Raw genomic sequence first — 24217 nt, 5'->3', positions numbered from 1 at the left:
TATCTGGACTAAATATTTACTCAAAGCATTTTTTAATACAAAACTAATTCCATTTTTAACCCCAAAGATAATGTTAAGGCCCTCTGCTAAAATTATTATTAACATGCAGTCGTCCATAAACACAGATTACTTTGTTTAAAGAATTAATACTTACATTTAGTCAAGTTTCTTAAGTTTCAGATAACATCTATCAAAATATATTCAACAAACTTACTGATCTATAGGCAAGCTGAGGGCAATAACAAAATACTTTCCCTGATTGTGAATGGCACCTGAATTAAAAGGCATATTCAGAGCACCATAATCCATCACCAAAGTAACAAGACCACAGTGACTTCAATAGAAGCACCCAGTATAACGATGCTTAACGATAATGTCATGATTTTTTAAGGAGTTTTTCAGCATCATGCATTTCTCTAAAATTACCTAAGTTGTGCTTTCTTAATTGGTCCACTTTAATGGAAGCCCTTGCACACTTGAAACCCTGTGAATATGAAAGCAATCAGCAACCTCAGTGCCGAAGTCTCCCTCTGCACAATGGACGCTGAATTTCAGAACACCTTTTCCACCGAACATAGCGCAAATCAAGTGTTCATTAAACTAAAAATACATTTTGCTGCGATGCAAGCGCACGTGGCATTCCCGGGGACCAACACCTACGCATTTGGTGGCTGTGAGAGAGGAGGAAAGGGTCCACAAGGCACACACACACACAACATGATCAGACAGCTTTTGCGAATGTATGGGTTTTTTTATTTCTCCTCCATTTACACTCTCCACCAGATGGGACTCCTCCTCCTTTTGCACCTCTTTCCATTGTTATGCATTGAATAATGTGTTTCCATTAAGTTCAACAAATTACAACTGGCAACAAAGCAATGATCACAGTTTGCCATCCATGTCCATTATTTATCTAGCAAAAAGAGTAGTCAGCTCTTGAGATGAATATTTATATAATATTTATATCAGTATTTACACAAAGCATCCTGCTTGGGTGGAAGCCGACAACTGAACATTTCTGCCAAATACTTTGTCGCATGTCAATGTCCAAGCACTCGTCCAAACACAAGAAATGAAGCCCTTCTTATTCGTATCATGTTTGGATATTTTTCAAATTGTATCAGCAGCCCTGCGTTAACAATCAACACATTCAGGGAATTAACCAATTAGAAGATTCTTGATCCAACTGTCAAATTATATTACACCAATATCCCAATTATAGAAATAATTACCTAACAAATTTTCAGTCATAACAAGTATTTAGCGCCTGAGAGTGAATTAATCAATTTTCAATAATGCCCCCAAAACTTCCGAGCGATAGAACTCTCAGAAAATTCATTTTCAGGTTACCACAAAAATTAACTATAATTGTTGATATTAAATATTTAAAAGTAATAATTTAACTAGATAAAATGCTCCTGAACTGAAATTACTTGACTGATTCAACCACAAAATTGATTATGGACCACAGGAGAAACAAAATCATACTACCAGCACATGATTATGAATGATAACATTGTCATCAACACAAATGAACAATGCTCCTAGAAATTAGAGCATGAACTGTTGGTAGCTCTTGTCAGCTACCTGCATTTTCCATGGGAAACATCACACTTTCCACATGGAAAGAAGCACTAAACACAATGAAGCTCATTTCACTAGTATGTTGGCCATTAACATCATAAAGGCATTATTTTAAAATTAACTTATTGTAATGAACATTGGCATTATATGTGAGACAAGTGATAACATATACAGACTAGGAAAATAATTTTCGTTTCAGCTCCCTTCAAAAAAGTAGCCATGGTTTAAAAGAAGAAATGCACCACCTGCTGACATGAAAAATTTTTTCACGAAGATCAGCAAAAGTTATTCACACCAGAATAAAATATGAATAAATATTCTTTTTTCACATTTGATCTTATTGTTCACATTAACTAGGGCTCTGGATATGAATTACTAAATATAATAACACTCTCAAGCCCCTTGAACATATGGCTACCCTTCAAATGTGCATGACTGTTGCCAACGTCACAACCCCCAGAGCCAGCACACACTTGGCACAACACAAAAGGCAAGTTCCTTGAAGGAGGACATGACAACGAGGGGTCTGGCCAACCAACTGCGGGCAGCTGCTAGTCACAGCCCTCGAGCCAAACGGCATATAAATGGAGCACTTGGCCACCCAACCTATCAATCTATCAATCTATCTCTCTCTCGTGGTGAGGGACACTCCTCCTCAACAAACACATTCGTTCCACGCAGGCGAGGATTTCATGTGTGATGGCCATGGACATGAAAAAACAAACAAGGCAGGCATGCACACGTGGGTACAAAAGAACATACACTCGGTGAGGAAGGTGCGAGGGGTGGGAGACGTTGGAGCGGGTACGTGCACTTGCAAATACTAAGCTCGAGACGACGCGAGGAAGCCCCAGGGCTCAGGGTCAGATGTCAGAGTGAAGACTGCAGAAGCAGGAACGGAAACAATGGACAAAACACAGAGTCCTTCCCTTTTCCCGGAGGGAGATGACGCATGAAAATGAGTGGACACCAAAATACTGAAAACAAAAGAAGTGATAAGTTAAGTAACATTTGACAGCGAACACAGCCAAATTCCCTTCTGTTGAAAACTATGACTTTCCTGAAGTTCTAACGTCCTTCGGCCCATTATCGATTCTTTCCAATGACATTTAAGAATGATCCACCCTCCCTTCAACACTGTGCCATCACCACCGACGGAAACGGCAAACTTGAATAAACACGCAGCATGCAGAGGGCTCACGCAAAGTGACTGTCGCCTTTGCCACGAAGGAATGGGGGCCCACAACAAGAGAGAGTGGCCTCTCCGCTGCACTGTTGTCCAGCGGCACCACTCCGCCGTTGCGCAACTGCCTCGTCCACAATCATCCGCACGTGTTCCGATCCTTCTCTATTCCCCCACACACTAGAAACAAGCGCACTGAAGAGTCGATTCTTTCCAGAGATACACACAATCCCACAAGTGGGCCCAAACGAGACACACACACACGCACACACGCGCACACACGGGCAAGGACCTTAACACGGGCACAATACGTGTTATCAGAGTCCAACAGTCCCCATCTTTATTTTTTGGATGTGTTCATTTTGTTAACGTTTACTCTATATATAAAAAAACAGAAGACCAGGACATGAGAAAAAAAGGGAGTGACGAAGTCACTTGCGCAAACGCACAATCCCCTCCTGCCACACACGCAAAAGAAGTCTCGTTGTCAAACAACAACACTGTTAGCCACCTCTTCCGACCATGCTCAATGCATAACTTCCTCGCATGACAACCCCAGGGATCTCCAAATGCACGTCAATGACTATCAAACGCAAGCGTGGCGCGTGCCGATGCAAGGGGGAGCTCGGTGTGCACACGCCACCCGCATGGAAAAGGGGGAGGGGGAGGAGGAGGAGGAGACCGTTTGGGAGTGCTCATTGCCGAGGGAAAGGGGGGCACAGAGAAGGGTAATCGCACAAAAATAAACAATGCAAGGAGGCCCTATCCCCTCCCCCTCTGACTGGAGGGACAGCTCGATGGAAGGTGCTCACATTTGCACCGATGCCTCCTTGAGGAAAGAAGTCACTAGCGCAATGCAATACACACGCACGCACACACACACACACACACACACACACACAGCTCGCACCTTTCGCTCAAAAACCCCCTCTCTGACATGCACAAAACACTTTTTTTATCTTCACGCCCACCCCCTCCCCATCGTCGGCTTTCAACCCTACAACAACAGCGCTAACATGTCCTCCGCACATGCATTTCCTACGCAATGCAAGGGAGGGATGGGCATCAGTCGACACAGTTGTTCTTCCCACCAGATGATGGCGCACTGATGTGGTTCGAGTCCTCGGGGGTTGGCGATGGGGGAGGGGACAAAGGCTGCACGATTGCGTTCGGGTGTGGAGCAGTGGTGGTCGCCGGAGGCTGGAACGCAAGGGCGTATGGAAACCGTTCGTGGCAGCGTACCTTGTAGTCAGCTGCCTGCGTCGGACAGTGGCCGAAGTCCCCATTGTTCAGTGCGTTCAGCACTTTGATGCAATTCTGGAATAGAGCAACATTTGGTCACTTAAACAGCACTCTCTACCTTCTTAAAACACTAGCTTCCATCGCTTGTCATTTTTGGCGAAAGCATGGCTGGTGACCTCATATTCATTGCTATTGCTGCTCATGTTTGTCAACTCGCTGCTGTTACCTTGGGCCACTCGCCTGAGAAAGGTCTCCTTTCAACTGCAACACTTGGCCATTTCAAGACTATTTTAACCCACCCACCCTTGTAATGATGCATGAGACACATACGCTCCCAACTATCAACTATACTGCCAATAGCACACACCTTTACCTAATTATAGGAAAAACTTAATTTAAGTTTGATGAAAGCATTTTTCAATATGAACACTGATACTTCAGTGTTTGCACCAAAAACATTTATTTTTATTCATTGGAATAAGAATACATATGAGTGAAATGAAACAAAAATTTTGAAACTCTTTTGATAGTTTGATATATATTCAATTAATTGTGAATTACAGTTTCATTAGTGAGTATTAACAGTCTTCCTGGCGTTCAAGGATCATAAAAATTCTTCCTTCATAAACAATGGCCGTAAAAATACCATAATAAACCTCACGCAAGAGTCCTACTCGATCCCCTCTCGCAGTCCTCTTTGTGCATTTAGTAATGCGATCAAAGGTCATATCCCCTCTCTCCTCCCAAAAGCCACATGCAATTGAAGGACAACCAGAGCACACAAATGTACTAACCATTTATGTTAATAATTACAGAATTTTCCAATTAAAAATTACATTTTGATGCAAGGAACAAAGCAGTTACTCATTGGCACGAATATCACACACTTTCGTCAGCAATTGACACGCTCACTCGCGACATGTTAATATCTATCAAATTTAAAAATTAGCACTGGCAATTGGTAGCTTTAACTGCTCCGGATGGGGTCACCCATTCTAGATAGGTTGAAGGTTAGGAGCCAGATGAACGGTAGTCCGTGCAGCATCTGCCCCTCACCAATCCTTAACATCCTGAATAAGGATGTTAAGGAAATATTAGTGACAACGGTGGAGCGTGGTTATATACAGCGGAGTGACGTGGTCACTGAAGAAAGGTGATAGGAATGCATTGAAGGCTTTAGAGATGAGAGTGTGGAGAAGGACGGAGAAGGTAAAATGGACAGAAAGTAAAGCAGATGAGGAAGCGCGGGGAGTGGTGGGAGAGGAGAGGGGATTGTTGGGAGAAATCTTAAGGATATAGTTAATGGTTTCCGGCGTGACTTTATGGAATCGATTCATCTTGGAAATGAAAAATAATAACTTTGTGATTCCACAGGATTTTTATTGTGATACGACCCGGGTTTCGACGTTCAACGTCATCTTCAGGTCCTGAAGATGACGTTGAACGTCGAAACCCGGGTCGTATCACAATAAAAATCCTGTGGAATCACAAAGTTATTATTTTTCATTTCCAAAATCATAAGGAGACAGGAAAGATGGATGCAAAGCATATTGATCAGCAGAGAGATGTTTAAGGCTGTAATAGAGGGGGAGAATGTTGGGCAAACAAGGAAGGGACAGGAATTGCATAGGGATGTTGGACGGGATTACGGGAGGAAAGAAGCGCACAAAGATGAAGAGGGGCTTATTTCGGAGTGGGTTGTCCTGTTTTACTAAAAAAACGTATGGGTTTTGAGTTTTCATCCATCCAAAACCTACCCGAAATGGTGGACCACCAAATTAATAATATAAGAATACATTGGAAATAGAATAGGACAGCTCATTCACTTTTTTAAAAACAAATTTCTCATAAAATCACAGAACGTTAAATTATGATTCTCCTGTGCACACAAAAACATATAATACAAAAAAAATATGTTAATTCAATTCAAAGTGAAAGTCAAAATAAACTAAGTCAATTGTTGCTTGGAAAATAAAGTTTCTTCTTATTTGAAAAGATCGTTGGTGCTGACGGTGGCATTTGCTGTTCTCACTCGGCGTACCCAGAGAGCCCAATGGTGAAGGGGGGATTATTTCATTTGACACAAGCAACAGGGAACACCACTTTCAATGGGGGAAATTTGGAAAGCAAGGTGATGACCGAAGCTGCCGGTGTGGATGAGGCATCCGAACAAGGTGGGCCCAACCATTGTGGCCCGAGATCTCGGGAGAGGGGGGTTCACTGCAAAACACACCACAATCCACCTCCAGTGTCCAGAATGAGGGACAGGCAAAGAGGAAATTTCCAGCTTCCTCCTTGCCAGCCTCATTCCTGCAATTCTCCAATGCAATGAGTGGGCACCCTGTTGACGATGACTGGTGGATGCAATCCACTTGGTAGTGTCAGCTTAGTCTCAATCTCCCCCGAAGTACAGATGATTATCTATCTATCTTGCTGAAACCCTGGAGCCTCCTCCAAGAACCTTTGCATTAGGGAGGATTTTAATGCCTGACCACTACAGGGTGCCATGCTTAATTCTGGACAAATTTCAATTTGAATTTCCCACCATATGGTAGTTCCACTGGAGGTTGCCAATGGACTTCTTGAAAGCTGTAGGCTTCTAGTAAACAGTCATAACCTCAAAATGGCCGAGATGTTACATACAAGTAGAGAGTACAATCAAAAAGCCACTATTATCGAGTGTTGGTGCCGGGCATTATGTTTTGAAATAGTTTGATTCTTCTACTACCCCAGATCTAATGTTTACGTTATTGTGGCTAAGTATAATAATGCTTCGGAGAAGTCTGGGGAAGGTTTTGCTAACCCAGCGAGGAAATCTCATTCGAGGAAATACATGCTTGTCCGGGTTTAAGCGCCACACCCTGTACTTCATAAGCTACTAATTCAGAAGAAATAATAGCCGGCTAATTGATGTGGTAGGTATTAGCTGCAAATAGACCCCAACTTACAAAAGTGAATGGGGGGGAGGTGGGGAATGTGTGTGGATCCCTTCCTTGAGCAATTAAATGATTTATAAGTGTCGCTTCATCTCATGTACGTTAGAAAAACTGAATGATGGGAGAATCAAGAGGGGAATCGGGAGAAGAGGCAAGGTTAAAAATTCCAGATGTGAGAAGTGATTGGCCACGTAGCCAAGCAAGGGTGAGTGTGCAGAGGTAGTTCTCACACAGTCCAGCCCGAGAACTACCTCTGCATCTCTCAACAGCTGCGAAAGCCTACGATCTAAGGGTGAGTGTGTCTGATTGGTTCCTCCGCTGTTGCTGCCTCTGATCCTCTCTTTCCTCCCTCCAAATCCCCCCCTTCCTGCCACACCCCCTTTCCCCAACTATCTTTACTCCCACGTCAATCTCTGGGAATTGAATTTGAATTTGTCTGCAATGTGAGTTACATGAACAATAATTTAAGGTAGTGAATACAAAAGGGCTCTCATTAATCAACTTGTAATGAAAATATATAGAAAAGGATGAGGAAATAAGGAAAGGAATATGGAGGGAAGGGAAGGAATGTAACTCCATTTGAAAATAAGAGGGTAATAAGAATTAAAATACAAATGACAAAATAAGGAAAGAGGTCCAAAACAGGCTTCATCTATGATGCAACTAGTTATTCCAAAAATTCACAGCTCGTTTAGACTCTAAATAATCAGTACCAATTTACCTTACAATTATATTCAATCAGCGATAACTGATATTTTTAAAGAAAAGTTAGCATTCCACAGTCATGCATGCTTGGCAACATCTATGTTCTGAAATGTGTCAAAAAAGAAGGTAGGAAAAGGTCAAAAAAAACACCCACCTGCAGGGTTATCTCTGCAATGCTCCGATCCAGCGTCATAGTCAACTTGAGTGACGTCTCCTGCTTGGAAGTCTCCAGGAAGTACATCATTCGCGCTCCTAAAGAAGACACCAATGGCAACAACTGTTAGAGTGACGGCAATGGCACAGCCGTGAATCCAAAGTTGACCAATTCCGAGGTGAGACCAAATACATACAGCAAATGAAAAGTCTTAGGGCAGCTAGTAATACTCAGGGTACAGTAACTTGCCCTATCATTGAAATGTACAATAAACCAGTGAAAGCGACATCTCCGGCTTGCTATTGCCAATCTTCCTTTCACATATCCACATAAAAAGAATAGGGAACATGAAAAATTTAATGCTTTAATTTAGTACTTATGCCTGTAACCTTTAGTCATTGCTAGTTGGCAGATGGTGACATTCCATAAGTAAGTGGCTTTTCCACTGCATGGCAGTTTTGATGAAAACAAGATGTGATGGATGGGATTTGAGTGATTGACGTGTGACAGCCATTGTAATTCACTCGTGTGAGTTCCATAGATCTACAATGCCCTAGAATATCAATAAGACATTTCTCAGCCTGTTTTTATCATCCACGAATGTGGAAATGAACTTTTTTTCTAGGAATACAACCAACTACACCTTCTCAAAGCTAAAATTTAATTCTCTAGTATCCCTATCATTGAAGCTATTGCCTCCTTAAAATCTGGTTGATATCCAAACTGCGCTATGCCCCCGCAGCAGGATGACTATGACTGGCATCCCTTGCCAGCCTTCACGTGCCCCAGAGCTATCTCCAACTCAAAAATCTCTTTTTCAAATAATATTCAGACACTGGCATGGTGAACTGTTTTTCCTCATTCTTAGCTGAACTCTGCAATAAAATAGTTTAAGACACTGTCATAATCTCCTTCAACTATTTCCTGTCCACTTACTTCCTTTACAATGTAACATATTCACCATCTTTGACACTTCCCACGGCAAAATACATTATAGTTCCACACTGACCTCAAATATGTTCCCAGTTCTATTTCCTTCACCAGTGAAAGAGAATCCACTTAAGTCCCAACCCTTCCAAGATATTTAAATAAAAAAGAATGCCAACAATACACCTCTTTCAAAAATTTAGAAGACTGTAGCATTCAGATCTTCATGAACTCCTTCCACCATTAAAGAAGCAATGCCACCCACCTTTTCCACCTTCATCCCCCCCACTTGATAAATATGCCTTTTCCATACAGCCCCAATGCACACAAAAAGCACAGAGCCATCACCCTAGGTGACAACACACATTTCATACACATCAAATCAAATTTCTGACATTTAATTCATTGAACTCCCTTTTCATCCGTCTTTGACTCATGGTCTTCCCCCATTTTTAAAACAACATACGTACCTACCAATTGCTTCCTTGAACATATTTATAATAAAAAACCTCATTTCCCATTTCAAAGATTCCTAGACAAGGATCCTCACAACTGTAACCTCAATCTTCAGAAATCTGGTATACGTACACACTTACTTTAGTGCCCCCCAGCAACGAAACATGCACCGGACAAACCAAGCATCAACTCTTCATCAGATTCTTGGAACATTCAAGGATCACATCAGGAACAAGGAGCATGTTTCAAATGTAATGGAGCAGGAAAATCCAGCATAGCCAAACACACATTTGATTGAATCCAGCCACTCCCTCTCTTCCACAGACACACCTCCCAAACAGTCCCCCAGGCCATCTATCTCCTTGACCCATACCATCGCAGTTTCACCCTCATTAGTCTAAATTCAAACCCTTAACCCCATTCTCACTCCCTATTATCCTCGCGGTTTAAATAAACCTCTCCCTACACCCCAATGCCCCTGCCCCCACATTCCACCACCGTTACTTCCCCTTCCATCCCCCTCAACAATCCTCCCTTGACTCATGACGATGCTCTCGTCCACAAAATGGCATCGCGCCTCCCTCCTTGAATGCCTCTCGTCCCTCATGGCCTACCCCTACCTTCCGTTACAACACATCCCTCCCCTCAGAGGCCACTCATTATCTCGTGTCACTTGGACATGTAGCGGAAGTGCCAGTGACGTTCAGAATTGGTTCCACTGGCGCCAATCGTCCAGGGGTTCTTTCTCCAGCGAACAACGGAGCCACATTAATTGCCATTACTCCTACCTTTCAGTCTTCCTCACCCTTCCATTATCCCAATTCTCACTGCTCCCAATTCCTTCTTCATTGGTCATTTGTATGCTCACAATTCCTTTTTAAATGCACACGGAAAATGTTTTTTATGAATCTTTACCAAAATTGAATATCGTTTGAAAACATTATAACATTTTCATACGAGTAAGTTTTCCGATGATTTTATTGCCGAGTGATTGAATTGCTCACAGGCAAATTTTAATTTTATTCTTTTGCTCCATGCACCAAAGGGGTAACCAAAATGTACCAACTCATGACACGAAATCAATGACATGGGTTTGGAATAGGATCTTAAAGATTTGATGCACTAGCAAGAAAAAAATGCTATCACAAACATCTTAACGAGAGTCCAGACTAATATTTGCACATTAATTCTAATTTTCCAACCATTTTTGGATACTGGTGATTAAATTCCAGTCTCAATTCTCATGTTTGAAAATAGCACTTCTTCACTTTTTGCAGTCCATGTTTAGGAAATTTGGGGTATTTATATTTGTACAAATAGATTAATTCCACTTTTTACGATGCCGCTAACTCGGTGTAATTTTCATAAAAATACATAAGATGACGAATGCAAAACTATAAGAACATGGATGATTCAATTAACAATGGCTGGCGCTCACTCAATCCACTATGTCATTCCTTTCCCTGTGGCCTGACCTATGCGACTGGGCACCAGATAAGCAAATGGGAGCAGTTTCATACATACTGCCAAGTCTCGGACATATAGCGGAAGGCTAAGACCAAGCTAAGCTAGCTTTACTAGGCCAAGCAAGCATATAGCTAAGGCCAAGGCCAAGATGGTTGGAGGGGATGGGGACATGCCTCATGGCACGTCAAACGGCACGTACAGAAGGAGTGCACGGCAGAGGAAGTGACCTCACCGACCAGCCCACTTGGCCCTTTACCTTCAAACAGTGCAGGGAGTGAGTTTGAGTGCTTCTCCAGGAAGTCCGAGTTGATTGTGGAGGCACTCCGACCCCTCAGGATGTCCTTCATCTGCATGTCCACCACCTGCATCACTGGGGCCTGCATGCCGCCCCGCCACTTGTCCACGTAGCCGCAGAAGCGGATCACACACGAGTGCAACTGGGGGTTCTCTGGCTCCAGGCTGTGGGCCTTCTTGATGGACTGCATCATCAGCAATGGCCTCTCTGCCAAGGAAATGCCCAACAGTGCCAATTAGACTCCGGATGCAATTACATGCTCCCGGACATGGTTTCACCGAGACCCAATTCCAATTCATCTCCTACATATTCATCTTCCAATTTACAGAAATTTTTCTGGTCCAGAATGGTCTCCACAATTGATTTTAACAAAATTTTAAATTTGCACCCCTACACTCGGAATTCAAGGGAAATCCAACTGCTCCATAGAGATGCAATATGATTCTCAAACCATTTTTTCCCAGGCTTGGTTCACAACACTTCAAGCTTTTATGTTTAAATCATGGGGATTGGTTGCTTTGACCTAGCTAATAAATTGGCTGTGGAGGTGCATCCTATCAACTTCAAAATAATTTTATGGGGAGTTATCTGTTAGTATGGTAATCTAATTAAAAAATAGCAGTGTTTAGTCTCTGAGTCAAACCCACAACAAACCTTTATTTATTTCTTGTTTTATTTATTTTAAAACATCATTCAAAAACAGCAGTAGTGCCCATTTACAGTGAAGAATATAACAAACACATGATTGAGGACAAAATACAATGACAGCATAACAATAAACAACGAGAACTGAACATGGACCCGGGAAAATTTTAATATGTTGAAAGGTGGGATAAAGCTTGGGTGGTGAGATTGTTGCATAATAAATAAAAAGGATGGAGAGAGTGAGGGAGTGAATTTAGAAGGGAGGAGAGGCAAAATAGCAAAGGTGAGCGCTTTAGTGAGAGATATCCTAGGAATAGGCAGAGATGGAGGAGGGAGTGGGTGCGGGTGGATCGGGTTAATATCCAGAGGTTGAAGAGAGAGAGAGAGCGGTTCAGGGCAATCAATAGTCGAGTTTAGGGTGTTGTGGAGGAGTTTTAAATCTGCTTTAAGTCTGCAGCTTTTGGGACCAGAAATGGATAAAGAAGACAGAACAGCATTTGAGGACATATTGCGGAAATGTGGGACTCGGTGTTTGACTATTTTGGCAAAGAAGAGAGAGATGCAATCGAGGGATTTAAGATTAGTTCCTGGGCTGAGGTGGACCAAATTTGGGAGCAATATGATACGATGGGGAGGACAATTGTGGAGAAGTACGAATGGAGTGCCATTGGATCAGTAATTTCTGTGAAGCGGTAAAGAAGGCCTAATAGGGACATTGCTTTATTTTTTACAGTCTGGATGTGGTCAGAGTAATTTAGTTTATGGTCAGTTAAAATGCCAAGGTCTTTCGTGGTTGTTACTCTATTTAAGGGAGTGGAGTCAATGGTTGATGTTGCATTTTCCAGGGTTTAAATTAAGCCTCCAGGTATTGCACCACAGGGAAATTTGATTTAAGGCAAGTTGAAGGTGAATACAGTCAGAAGTGTCATTAATTTGTTTGTAAATATTGCAATCATCAGCATAGAGAAGGGGATGAACCTGGGAGGAAAGGAGCCAGAAAGGAAGATCATTGATAGATTTATTTATTAATATATTACAGACAACTGACACCAAGTACCATTCCAATTTCCTCACTTCATGTTTCATATTTTTCAATGACAACAAACCCTCATTACTTGAATTCAGAATAGATCACAAGATGATGTTTTCATATGGGATCGATTACCAAAATTCATTTTTTAAACAATTAAAATAAAGCAAAATAATAAAGAATGGAGGAGAATTAAATGAACCGTACAAAACATTTGAGATAATTTACCTTTTTGTAGACAAAAGCTAACAGAAAATTGCTACACTGATTTACAATAAAGCACTTTTAAATTAATTTTGAATAATTTCATTCGAAACTCTTGAAATTCAAAATATCAACAAGTGGAATTCTAGAATTCTGCAAACACCATATCTATGAATTTTCTATTTATGATGTTAGATAACAAACATCCACAAATTAGGAAAACATTACATGACTTTAGGCCAAGGACCCTATGAGCCAAGGAGAACTCAGGGAATTCAAAATTAATTTGAAAGGGTCCACATAGAGTGCGAGGCTAATGAAAATACAACAAGCACGCGTTGGACAAGTCAGGAGAGGCAGTCATTTGCGGGGAGGGGGCATGCGTGAAAGGGGAGCACAGTCGGGACACGGGAGTCCATAGCAGCAGGGACCAGAGAGGGGAGGGTAGCAGAGGCTCAAGGGCGTGCCAGCCCATGGCGAATAAGGAGAGGTTAAGCTAGGAGGGAGGATCGCTACCCACCAATCCCATGATTGAAGGGGACTGATTGCTGACAGCTGAAGGAAGATGCACATCAAACCCAGAATCACTTGTGCACACCATTCTCTGAGCAGAATTGAAGTTTTTAACTTTTGATTCAAAGCAATGCCAGTTTCCCTAATTTTAACTCATTTCTCCCAGATCTTCTTTATCTTTCACTGTCACTCAACCATGAGAGTTATCCCGCGTACCATAGTGGACCTTGAGGCCCAAAACTTTTTCATACCCTTTCATGCACCACTCCACAAATTATCCCAGGACAAATATGGCAGGTATATTTTATGTGGATTACAAAACACTGAAAGGGTTATAAGTACTTCAGTGATGCATTTCTCTGAAATCAGTGACTCTAACACATAAATAATGGGTTTCTCACAGAGGTCATGGTAAATTACTCTTTACATGGGGTGGTTTTGGTGTAACTATGCTATTTTGATGTAGAGGTTAGCCCTCTTAAAGAGTAATTCTGAAATAGTGTCTTCAACAATTGACCAGAATTGATGTTGGGTCGTGCAGAAGGTAATGCAGGCTACAGCTGGTTCTTCACCTCTTACTCAACATCTCTGATCCTCAGTCAATTACGGCCAATCCCTGGCCAAAAGCCAAGCTAGTAGAATCGAACCCAAACATCCACTCATTCAATTCATGTCTCAAGGAGACTTCACTTTTGACTCGACAACTGGCTAAAGTATAGCAACCAAAATAAAATCAAAATTTTACAAAAAATTACAATTGAAAAATATTTCATCCCGACAACCTCTATTAATATATGTAATAGCCTGTCCCCTCAATTTGAGGATTCACCGCACTTAAAATTGTTAAACAAAGCAATTTCACAAAGCTACGGATTCACTAAAAGTTTCTGGCCAAACAGTTGAAAGAGGACAACTCCAGAGAAATTGACACATGGGTTGTTCAATAAGTCCTTAGAAAATCCAAGAGATGGAGCTCATAGAATCGGATAAGGTTTCCCACCAGTAAGCATCATCTCTCACTAGACTGATGTTAAAGTTTCCATTATATCCATCACGTGGTTTCCTTTTCATAGTCAATTAAAGAAACAAACAATAGCTTATTTAGAAAATTGAAAAAATTAGTTTTGAGCAGTGACGAAAGACTTCCATTGAAAAGCTTTGTACGAAACGACATCAAAGCAGAGTTGGATGAAGTTCCTGCCATATCTGCTCCCGTGTTTGTGACTCTTTACATTTGGGTAAATGAGTTAAAATGTGTCTAAACATGAACAATGTCCAGTGGAAGTAACTGACTCCAAACGGTTAACATAATCCACAATATGATTTTGAATTATCATTTGAATCAAAGTTTGCAAAATAGCTGAGGCCACAAGGATATCAAAAAAAGGGTGTTTACAAATTTACAAACTTATCCCTCTAAATTCTATGGTTACATTTTACAGAGTATTTGGTTACGTATTCGCTATAAAAACTGTTTAAATTAGTACAATGCTTATTACATATTCCCATTATATTACCTATGCGCTTACAGTTTGATTACGTGCATTTATGTTCAGTTTCATTAATTACAGAACTCTAATCTTTATATTTGATCACATCTTAAAACAAAACACAGCCAGAACAGTGGGTTTCTACATGCGATCTTGCTCCGCAGAAGGTGAACATGGTCAAATTGGCCGGCGAGGTGATGACCACGGTTTTTGAAATGCTCGCAGAATCACCTGCATCAATTACCGTATTTTCCCATTGATAATGCCCACCTCATGTATAACGCACACCCAGAATTAAGTAGTTATCATGAATAGATACCGCACGCCCAGAGCTTCACAGTTATCTTGAACGTGTATAGATGCCACGCATCTGTATATATACATATATATGCGCGTAAATATTATACAGGCGAGTAAATATTATAAATGCATGTAAATATTATATATATCATGAGTAAAAAGACGTCTATATTCATTCACTAAGAGATGGTAACAACCAATGTATACATGAAATCATAATTGCCTGTGACTATGTCTACTGTAAGTATACAGAAGATTAGAGCCAGGTGATTGAAATTACTTCCACGCAACTGAAGGATCAAAAAATAAACAATATATACAAGCCAACACAATATGCTGCGTTATTGCTTTTCCACTATGATTCAAAGTCGAAACGAGGCATAGGTTGTGTGCCCTTTTACTCGCTGTATAATTTAACTTTCAGCAAATCGAATGTAAAAAAATAAGAGAACGAATGAAATAGAATTTTCTGGTTTTACTTGCTTTACTTCGCTTTGTTAGTATTTGCGCTCAGCTGTCATACACACCCTCCAAGTTCCATGATTGTGCTGCCTGCATGGTGATTGTTTCAAACCTGAATTGAGTTAAGCTTTTGTAATTTGGAATTTTCTCAAGTAGCTTACCCGTGGAGAACAAAATCGTATACAGTGATGTTTAGGCTAGAAGTCAGCAATTTTGCAAAAGGGAAATCGCAAGGCTGCCAGGATTTATCCATTAATAAATATTTTAAATCAAAGTTACATTCTAGTTAGGATAAGTGGATGATGCCTGGTATGAAAGACTGCACAGAAACAGGAAGGATTAAAAGAGTGTCTTGAGAAGAAATTAGCTGGAGGATCCTTTAAAGTTGGCAGGGTGTCAGAGTGACTTGTTGAAAAAAATTGATTCAAAAGAGCTTCAGGCAATATTTCAATGCCAGGGCTAGAAGACGAGGAAGAGTTAACTTCAAAGAGTGAACTTGGTGATGTGCCTGAAGATATAAAAAATGCACTTAGTTCATTAATTGTGATTCAAGTGACGAATTTCTTGGATTTGAGTGATCTACCTATCCTATAATATATTTATACATAAATGTACATAATGCGACATATTCTACATACACGTGAAGTACTACACATTAGAATAAAGAAGCACTATGTATTGGAATTGATGAAGTATAGAAATTATATGCTTCTTCTTTTTCTCATGGATTTATGAGATGAAATAACTGTAAAAGTGGCAGATCTGTATCAAATAGAATGCAATTAGGCATGCTTCCAGACCAATTTACTTTCGTGACTCTTCTTTGAATCATTGTGTACATAGTAATGTAAATGTTTGGATTTTTTCATCATAACATAACACACATTGACATTTTTTTGATCATCTGAACATTTTTGTAGAGATACCGTGCGCGTTATATATGGAAAAATACAGTACTTGCAGAAAGGACAAAATGCATGGGAAATATTATTCATCGTTATTGTACGAGTCAAGCAAAGAAATCACGCATAAACATCCTCACTTGGCCAAGAAAATATTCTCTTCCATCGAGGCAATGATGGGAGCACAGCTAAGCAGCTTCTATGAAAAAAACATCATAGAATTAAAGTTCTAATTATTACAACAAACACCATATTCACGGATTTGCCTCCTGATGTCTTTCCTTATTCCAAAGTAAAACGTAAGGCTCAGCAGAAAACGATTCATGTTGAACGAGGGGATCACTGCAAACGCAGGTCCTTCAAAAATCCTACTTCTTAAAATGGCTTAATAATGACAGAGAGAAATGCAAAAGTGTACCATGCTAAAAAAAAAGAGATTGTTTGAAAATAAAACAAAATCAACCAATATAATTTGTTTTTCTATTTTCTTCCGCAGACTTATTGAACAACACATTAATCACAAAAGTGAATGATTAGAGAGTCCTTGCACTCTCTGCATGCCACAGAGCAGGGAAACAAATGTGGACACAGGAGAGGAATCAATTCTCATTCTCCAGTTGAAATCTATTATCTGGAGTGCGCACAGATTTCAGTTCACACACATTATAAATGGCAATTAAACAGAAACATTATTACTATTCCAGCAAAGGGAATGACTTAACGCTACTTACCTTTTCGATAATATATTTCAAAAGCCATGAGATGGGTTTCAATGTTGCCAGCGCCAAGGGCCTGCAGCGGCTTGAGAAATTTGATCGCCTGCTCCAAGGGATACTCAGTCTGTAATCAAGAGAGCACATGGTTGAAAATCATCCCTCAATATACAAATCCATCAGATAGAACAGCCTTGCACACTTCAATCGTTTACGTTTCTCTCACGCCCAACCTCGCCACTTACACCATTTATATTGCTGAACACCTTCCACTCGAAGTTGAAAACATCAGACCTCTTTGAAAGTAGACTAAGGACTATTTTATCAACTTAATTGGGCGAGGTTGGGACTAATAGTCCCTTCTTCCAACTGACCCTACTTTACAGACATTTGATGACAATCACATACAACCAAGCCCTAGATGGAGGGAAATCCACCTAGGTGGGAATCGAACACACGACCTCTGGGTTGGTAGGCGAGGACGTTACCCAACTGCCACGGCGGGGTCTTCAGTCTAGGACTAGACTGAAGTCCAAAGAAAAAACTGACTTTTTTCTGGGTTGGATGCTCACGTTTAGCGGTCAAAGTGGAAAAATAGTGAAACAATTCAAATACATAAACTTGCTGTCTGACCATAGTTCATCTAAAAAAAAACCATAAACATAATTTAATCAACCCGAAGGTTGGTTTGGTCGGTGATGGTAGAGTTCACCCAGTACTAAGCCCCATACGGCATATGGAATGCACACATCAGAGTAGGGGGGTCAGTTCCTTTCCCTGGGCCGGTTATGGTTTCCCAGGAAGACCTGGTACCCGAAAAAATCACTTTAGCTTGGGTGGAGCTGCAGGTGCCCAGAGTGCCTTGCCCGGGAATCGAACCCAAGACCCTCCGGTCAGTAGTCCAACGCTCTACCAACTGGACTACCGCGACCCACAACAGTTCATTTATCATGTCAATATTTTAATTCATTCACTCGCACAATGTCATATTTATTTTAGCATTATCTTTATTTAGTTTTAATTTCAATTATAAATTACCCAACAAACATTTGCTTTTTTTTTTAAAGGCTTTACTTAAGGATTTTACTCCTGGTGTAAAATGCAATATGCTGCATGTTACACTTCAATTTATACTCAAAGTACACATTATGAAAAAAGCAAAACGCTCTGTATTCACAATTTACATACACATGTCTAAAATAATAAAACTATCAACAACTGTCTTCAATATTTTTTACCAATAAATGGAAATGAGCATAGAACATTAATTGACGAGTGTCCGTGATGAAAGCCAGAGAGGCTGAATTATTCAGACCAAGATCCCCTGGAGGTACGTGTAAATCCATACCAGATAATCTTGAATGAATCCACGTTTAATCTTTTGAAAGAGGAAGGCAAATAGAGGAGATTCTAATTTTGTCAAGCCTTCCGGCGTGATTGCCAACTTAAACCCTACAACATTGTAACATAAGGCTCCTGCAATTGCCCAGCCACCGAGGATACTTCATATCACTGTTTCATGGTGAAATACTAATTCAAAGAACAGGGAACACTCTCAGCCTTATGCGTTTCAAGGAAGCCATGCAATGCTGTTTTATGCAGTGAAATTAAATTTGTTAATTCTGCTGCTGTAACAAAAATATGTGATACAGGGTTGTAATAGAATACCACTTCGGTGATTGTTATGATGTTTTCATTTGACTCCTATAATATTCAATCCCTGAAAAGGAAATAGTTTTCTAAATGGCTGCTTCATATTTTTATTAAGTGAGCAACTCATAGAATACTCCCATGAAAACAGACCAAAGGAGTCTAAAAAAATAGGAGTGACTCTATAGGATTCATTTGCAAGATAGAGATTTTGCTGAAGTCTCAACTTCGAGAATACTCATTAAAGGGGCATTGAATTTAATAGAACAAGTCAATGTTTTATGCATAATTATTATTATAAGGTAATATACCGGTTAAGGTAGGTTTTTGGATGGACACAGCAAGTAAATAAATCATTTTGTGAATCCAAACAAATTATAAAATCCAGCATCCTACTCTACCTCAGGTCCCTCTTCAGCTCTGAGTACTTTCTTCCTCCCTTCATCCTGTCCAACATCCCTATCCTGTTCCTTCCCTTTCTTTGTTATCCTAACATTCTCCCCTCAGTTACATTCTTCAACATCCCGCTGCCGGCCAATAGCCCCTTCATCCACTTTTCCTGCCTCCATAGGATTTCTCCCAACAAACCCCTCTCTTCGCCCACCATACCAAGTACTTCCTCTTTTGTTTTCCTTTTGGTCCATTTCACCTTCTCCATTCTTCTCCGCACCCACATTTCAAAAGCCTCCAATCTACGTCTATCCTCCTGCCTCAATGACCACGTTTCCACACCGTACATAGCTACGCTCCATATCAAAGTTTTTATGAGTCTTTTCTTTACATCCTTACTCAAAGTCCCTGTCATCAACTCCCTCCTCCTTGTGAAAGCCTCTTTACCTAGCGCAATTCTTCTCCTTACGTCCCTACTACTTTGACCGTGTTGGTCCAAAAGACTTCCGAGATACGTAAACTGTTCCACCTGCTCTATTTTTTGCCCTCCTATTTTAATATTTAGCTTAGCCTTTTTCTTTTTCGAAAATCGCATAACCTTTGTTTTATTAATATTGATTCTCATCCCATACCTGTCGCACTGAATTTCCAATTCACTCAGCAATGCTTGCAGCCCCTTGGCTGACTGACAAACTAAAGCTTGGTCATCAGCAAATCTAACTAATTTTACGAATTCCCCGCCCACTTTCATTCCTACCTCAAGTTCTTCCCATGCCTCTTCAATCATTTCCTCTGCACACAGGTTGAACAGCAATGGTGATAATGGGCAACCCTGCCTTACACCCCTTCCTAACACTGCCCATCTGGACTCCTCGTTCCCTACTCGCACCTGTGCAGTCGGAGACATGTACAGGTTACGGATTAGCCTCCTTTCCCTCCAATCTATTCCTATTTTCCGCAATATACTCATTAGTTTTTCCAATTCACTCCATCAAACGCTTTTTCAAAATCTACGAAACAGGCAATTACCTCCTGTTTGTATTCTATATTGCTCTCGATTAATAATCTCATTACTGCAATGGCATCACACGTAGCTCTCCCCTTCCTAAACCCAAACTGATCATCCCCTAAGTATTCATTTGCCCTACTCTCTATCCTTTTCTTTATGATCCTGAAAACAACTTAAGCTGCGTGGGATACCAAACTTATTGTCCTGTAGTCCTCGCATGATGTAGCCTTTACGTTTTTCGGAATAGGAACTAACACTGATCTTACAAAGTCTTCTGGCCAGATCCCTTCCTCATAGATACTACGCATCAACTCATATAGCCTCTTCCTCCTACATTTTCCTAAACCTTTTAGTAGTTCCGCTGGACTGTTATCCACCCCCACGGCCTTATTTAGTTTTATCTCCCTTAGAGCCCTTTCTATCTCATCGTCCAGTATGCCTGGACCTAAGCTATCTTTCTCTACATCATGTTTCTTTCCTATGTCTAACTTTGTTAGTCTAAGTTCTTTACTATACAGTTCTTCTATATATACCTTCCATCTCTCTTGGATACTTCCTGTGTCAACTATTATCTTACCCGCCTTATTTCTAACTGTAAGCATAGATCTTCCTTTCTCACTTTCCGATAAAGATTTAACTTTGCTGTACACCAATTGCAAAATTTCACCAATATCAGCCTTCCTCTGCCAACTTTCCATATCCTCACATTGCATCTTCCACCATGCTTCTTTTGCTTTATTTGTCCCCCGCCAAAATTTATTGTTTAACTCTTTGTACTTCATTTTGCCTAATTCTGTATTTATATTCTTCCATTTTCTCCTCTCATCCATCCTGGTAATCGTCTCATCCGTAATCCATGGTTTCCTAGTCCTTTTTGCGTTAACGGTTTCAATAGTGCCTTTTGCGGCTTTAGACAACCCTTCCTTGATACTTTCCCATTTTTCTTCTACAGTACTTAGCTCTTTACCATCTTCCATATTTTCCTCTACAGCCAGTTGGTACTCCTTCCTTTCTAATCCATTTATAGCTTCTATGTTCCATTTTCTAACCCGCCGCTCCTGCCTTATCTTTTTGAAACGGACGCTATATTTCATAACAACTAAATTGTGGTCTGAGTTCGCATCCGCTCCCGGGAAGCTGTGCAAATTTATCACACTGTCCCTAAACCTGTGTCTAACCAGGATATAATCTAGCTGATATCTTTCTGAGTCACCTGGCATTTTCCATGTATACCTGCGTCTTTTGTGGTGTCTAAACCAAGTGTTGGTGATGACTAACCCTTGTCTCCTGCAGAACTCAACTGCTTTCTCCCCGCGGTCATTCCTCGTGCCTAAACCGTAGTCACCCACCTCATGACCATCTATTCCTTCGTCTACCGTCGCATTCCAATCCCTCATCACTATCAATTGTTTCCCTGCAGGAATACACGCGATTATGTCCTCTAACTGATCTTATATCCTATCGACCTCTTCTTCCGTATGGTTGCTCGGTGGCATGTATACTATTCAGGTAAACATTCAGGTATACAAAGTTATTATTCAGGTATCATGCCTCTAATAACTCAAAGTCTCTGTATTGTCCATCATATTTGCCTTGGGAATGATAATTGAGGTGGTTTCCCGTTGCCTTCCTCAATAGTTTTTCTTAACGTGACACCATCACTTAATGGCCACCCCACTGGGGTCAGACGCCATTGCAGCCGCCTCACTGACGAACAGACGCTGCGTGGACTACCTTTCGTCTGGCTCCTAACCTTCGACCTATCTGGCATGGGCAACCCTACCAGGAGCAATTGTTATTACTCCCGCCAGCACAGCTCTAGGGGACATCGGAACGCACAAGCCCTTCCACCACGTCAAGGCTGTAGCCCGGGGAGGATTATGTATAATAAATAAATACAATGAAACTGCATGGGATTGAATTTTAATACATACAACGTTCACACAATTAGAATTGCTCAACTCAAAGATAATATATTTATCTGTCCAAAATTAAACCCCTTAATGATGATCCTTGATGAAGGTGCCCACTGCCCAGTGAGCATCAACATGGAGCCCAGCACAACTTGGCAAACGCAGTTTCACAAATTGGCTATTTCATCAATCCACTACATTGTATAATACCTAATACGAGCAAACTGATGGCTGATTTCAGGACATGGGTGGTCCCAGAAGTACCCAGCCTGACCTAGAGATGGCAGTGGTTGTTTGACAAATATCACCTTTTAGAGAGTATGCAATCTATAAAGCATATTTTCAAGTTTGAAGACGCCACTTTGTTTAGTAATTGTTTGGCTGCTATCAATAGTAAACGTTCTCAGTGAATTTGTGAAAATTGGTCGTCATTATGTGATACAATATTTTTATTTGTAACAACTCGGCCCAACCACTATAAATGCTGAACTGAATTCCACTCTGGGTGAGTCTGTTCCCTCGTTTACAGCAGTGAAATATTGGGTAGAAGAGTTTAAATGAGGCCATACGAGCTGTCAAGACGAGCATCGCATTGGTCGGCCTAATGAGGTGACGACTCCAGAAACGGGGAAGAAAATGCACAAAGTGATACTGGATGATCGTCGACCAAAAGTGCACCAGCTAGCAGACATAGTGGGCTTCTCAAAAAGTGCAGCACATTGCATATTAACTGAAAATTTGGACATGATAAAGCTGTGTGCCAGATGGGTGCTGCGTTTGCTTACACTCGACGCAAACCAGTGTCGTGAAGATGTTTCAATTGAGTGTTTAGCAAAGTTTCACAGCAACAAAGCAGAATTTTTGCGCCCTTTCATAACCATTGACGAAACATGGGTCCATTACTTTACACCCGAGACAAAAGAACAATCAAAACAATGGATTCCCAGAAGGGAGAACCTACTGCAAAGACGACAAAGACTGTTTCATCTGCAGGCAAGGTCATGGCGTTGGTTTTTTGGGTTGCGAGAGGAATAATTTTCATTGACTATCTTGAAAAGGAGAACTAACAACGGCGAGTATTAAGTGAGTTTATTGCAACGTTTGATTGATGGAATCAAGCAAAAGCAGCCGCATTTGGCTAAGAAGAAAGTGTTGTTTCATCAAGACAATGCACCCGCTCACAAATCCGTCATTGCAATGGCCAAAATTCATGAATTGAAGTTTGCATTGCTACCTCATGCACCCTATTCGCCAGATTTAGCCCTCTCGGATTATTTTCTGTTTGCAAACTTGAAAAAATGGCTCGGTGGTCAAAGATTTTCTAACCGTGAAGAAGTGATGCCGGAAGTTGATATCTATTTTGAGGATTAAGACAGTTCTTACTATCAATATGGCATCCAACTTATCCAACATCGCTGGGAAAAATGTAGAGAGCTGAAAGCAGATGATGCTGAAAAATAAATATGTTTGTTTCCAAAATTTTGATGTTTTCTTTGTTGGGTCGGGTACTTCTGGGATTACCCTCGTAATGCGCACACTGCAATGATTGTGGAATTGAATCCCCAAATGCATGGATTTAAATTGCACAACCGTCAATCAGAGTAAGGGTGCTGCCACGCGAAGACGTATATGAAAAGATGACGATAGCAGTCAAAAATCAAAATTCATCATAATCAGTGAGATGAGCTGAAAAATATGAGACTCCCCACCTCAAAATTCCTGCATACAAGAATCATGTTTGGCATCTTATTGCATCAAGGAGGATAAAAGAGGAAAACCGAGAAGTTTTTCCCCACAGAATGTTCATAGATTCTCTGACTTTTCCAGGTTTTACATATTTTCTACACACAGCCCTACCATCTGGGTGACCCCACCGAGAGCATTACCACAGCTTCAGTCAGCACAGTCCTAGAGGTCATTTGAGCACATAGGCCCTTCCACCGCCTCAATGTAAGAGGTCACAGGGAGGGAAACGACCTCACAGCGTGGAGCTAGGGGAATCTCGGCATCAAAGGCCATGGCATATCTCTACCATTACTTTTTTTAA

General features: G+C 40.9%; 1 protein-coding gene across 1 annotated transcript in view; it reads right to left on the bottom strand.

Moving 5' to 3' along the window:
• Nucleotides 1-699: 699 nt before the first annotated feature.
• Naa15-16 (N-alpha-acetyltransferase 15/16) overlaps nucleotides 700-24217 on the bottom strand; it is a 183980-nt gene continuing 160462 nt past the window's right edge. The window contains exons 13-16 of the mRNA XM_071591443.1: nucleotides 17227-17335; nucleotides 10911-11156; nucleotides 7805-7902; nucleotides 700-4084 (exon numbers count right to left, since the gene is read on the bottom strand). Of these exons, the coding sequence (XP_071447544.1) occupies nucleotides 3833-4084; nucleotides 7805-7902; nucleotides 10911-11156; nucleotides 17227-17335 (705 nt within the window). The 3' untranslated portion in view covers nucleotides 700-3832. The remainder of the gene's footprint in view (nucleotides 4085-7804; nucleotides 7903-10910; nucleotides 11157-17226; nucleotides 17336-24217) is intronic.

This window comes from Hetaerina americana, unplaced genomic scaffold (assembly GCF_022747635.1).
Source record: "Hetaerina americana unplaced genomic scaffold, ioHetAmer1.1.p SCAF_47, whole genome shotgun sequence".
NCBI lineage: Eukaryota > Metazoa > Arthropoda > Insecta > Odonata > Calopterygidae > Hetaerina > Hetaerina americana.
Note: the sequence above shows the minus strand (reverse complement) of the source record. Positions and strands in the feature narration are given on the sequence as shown.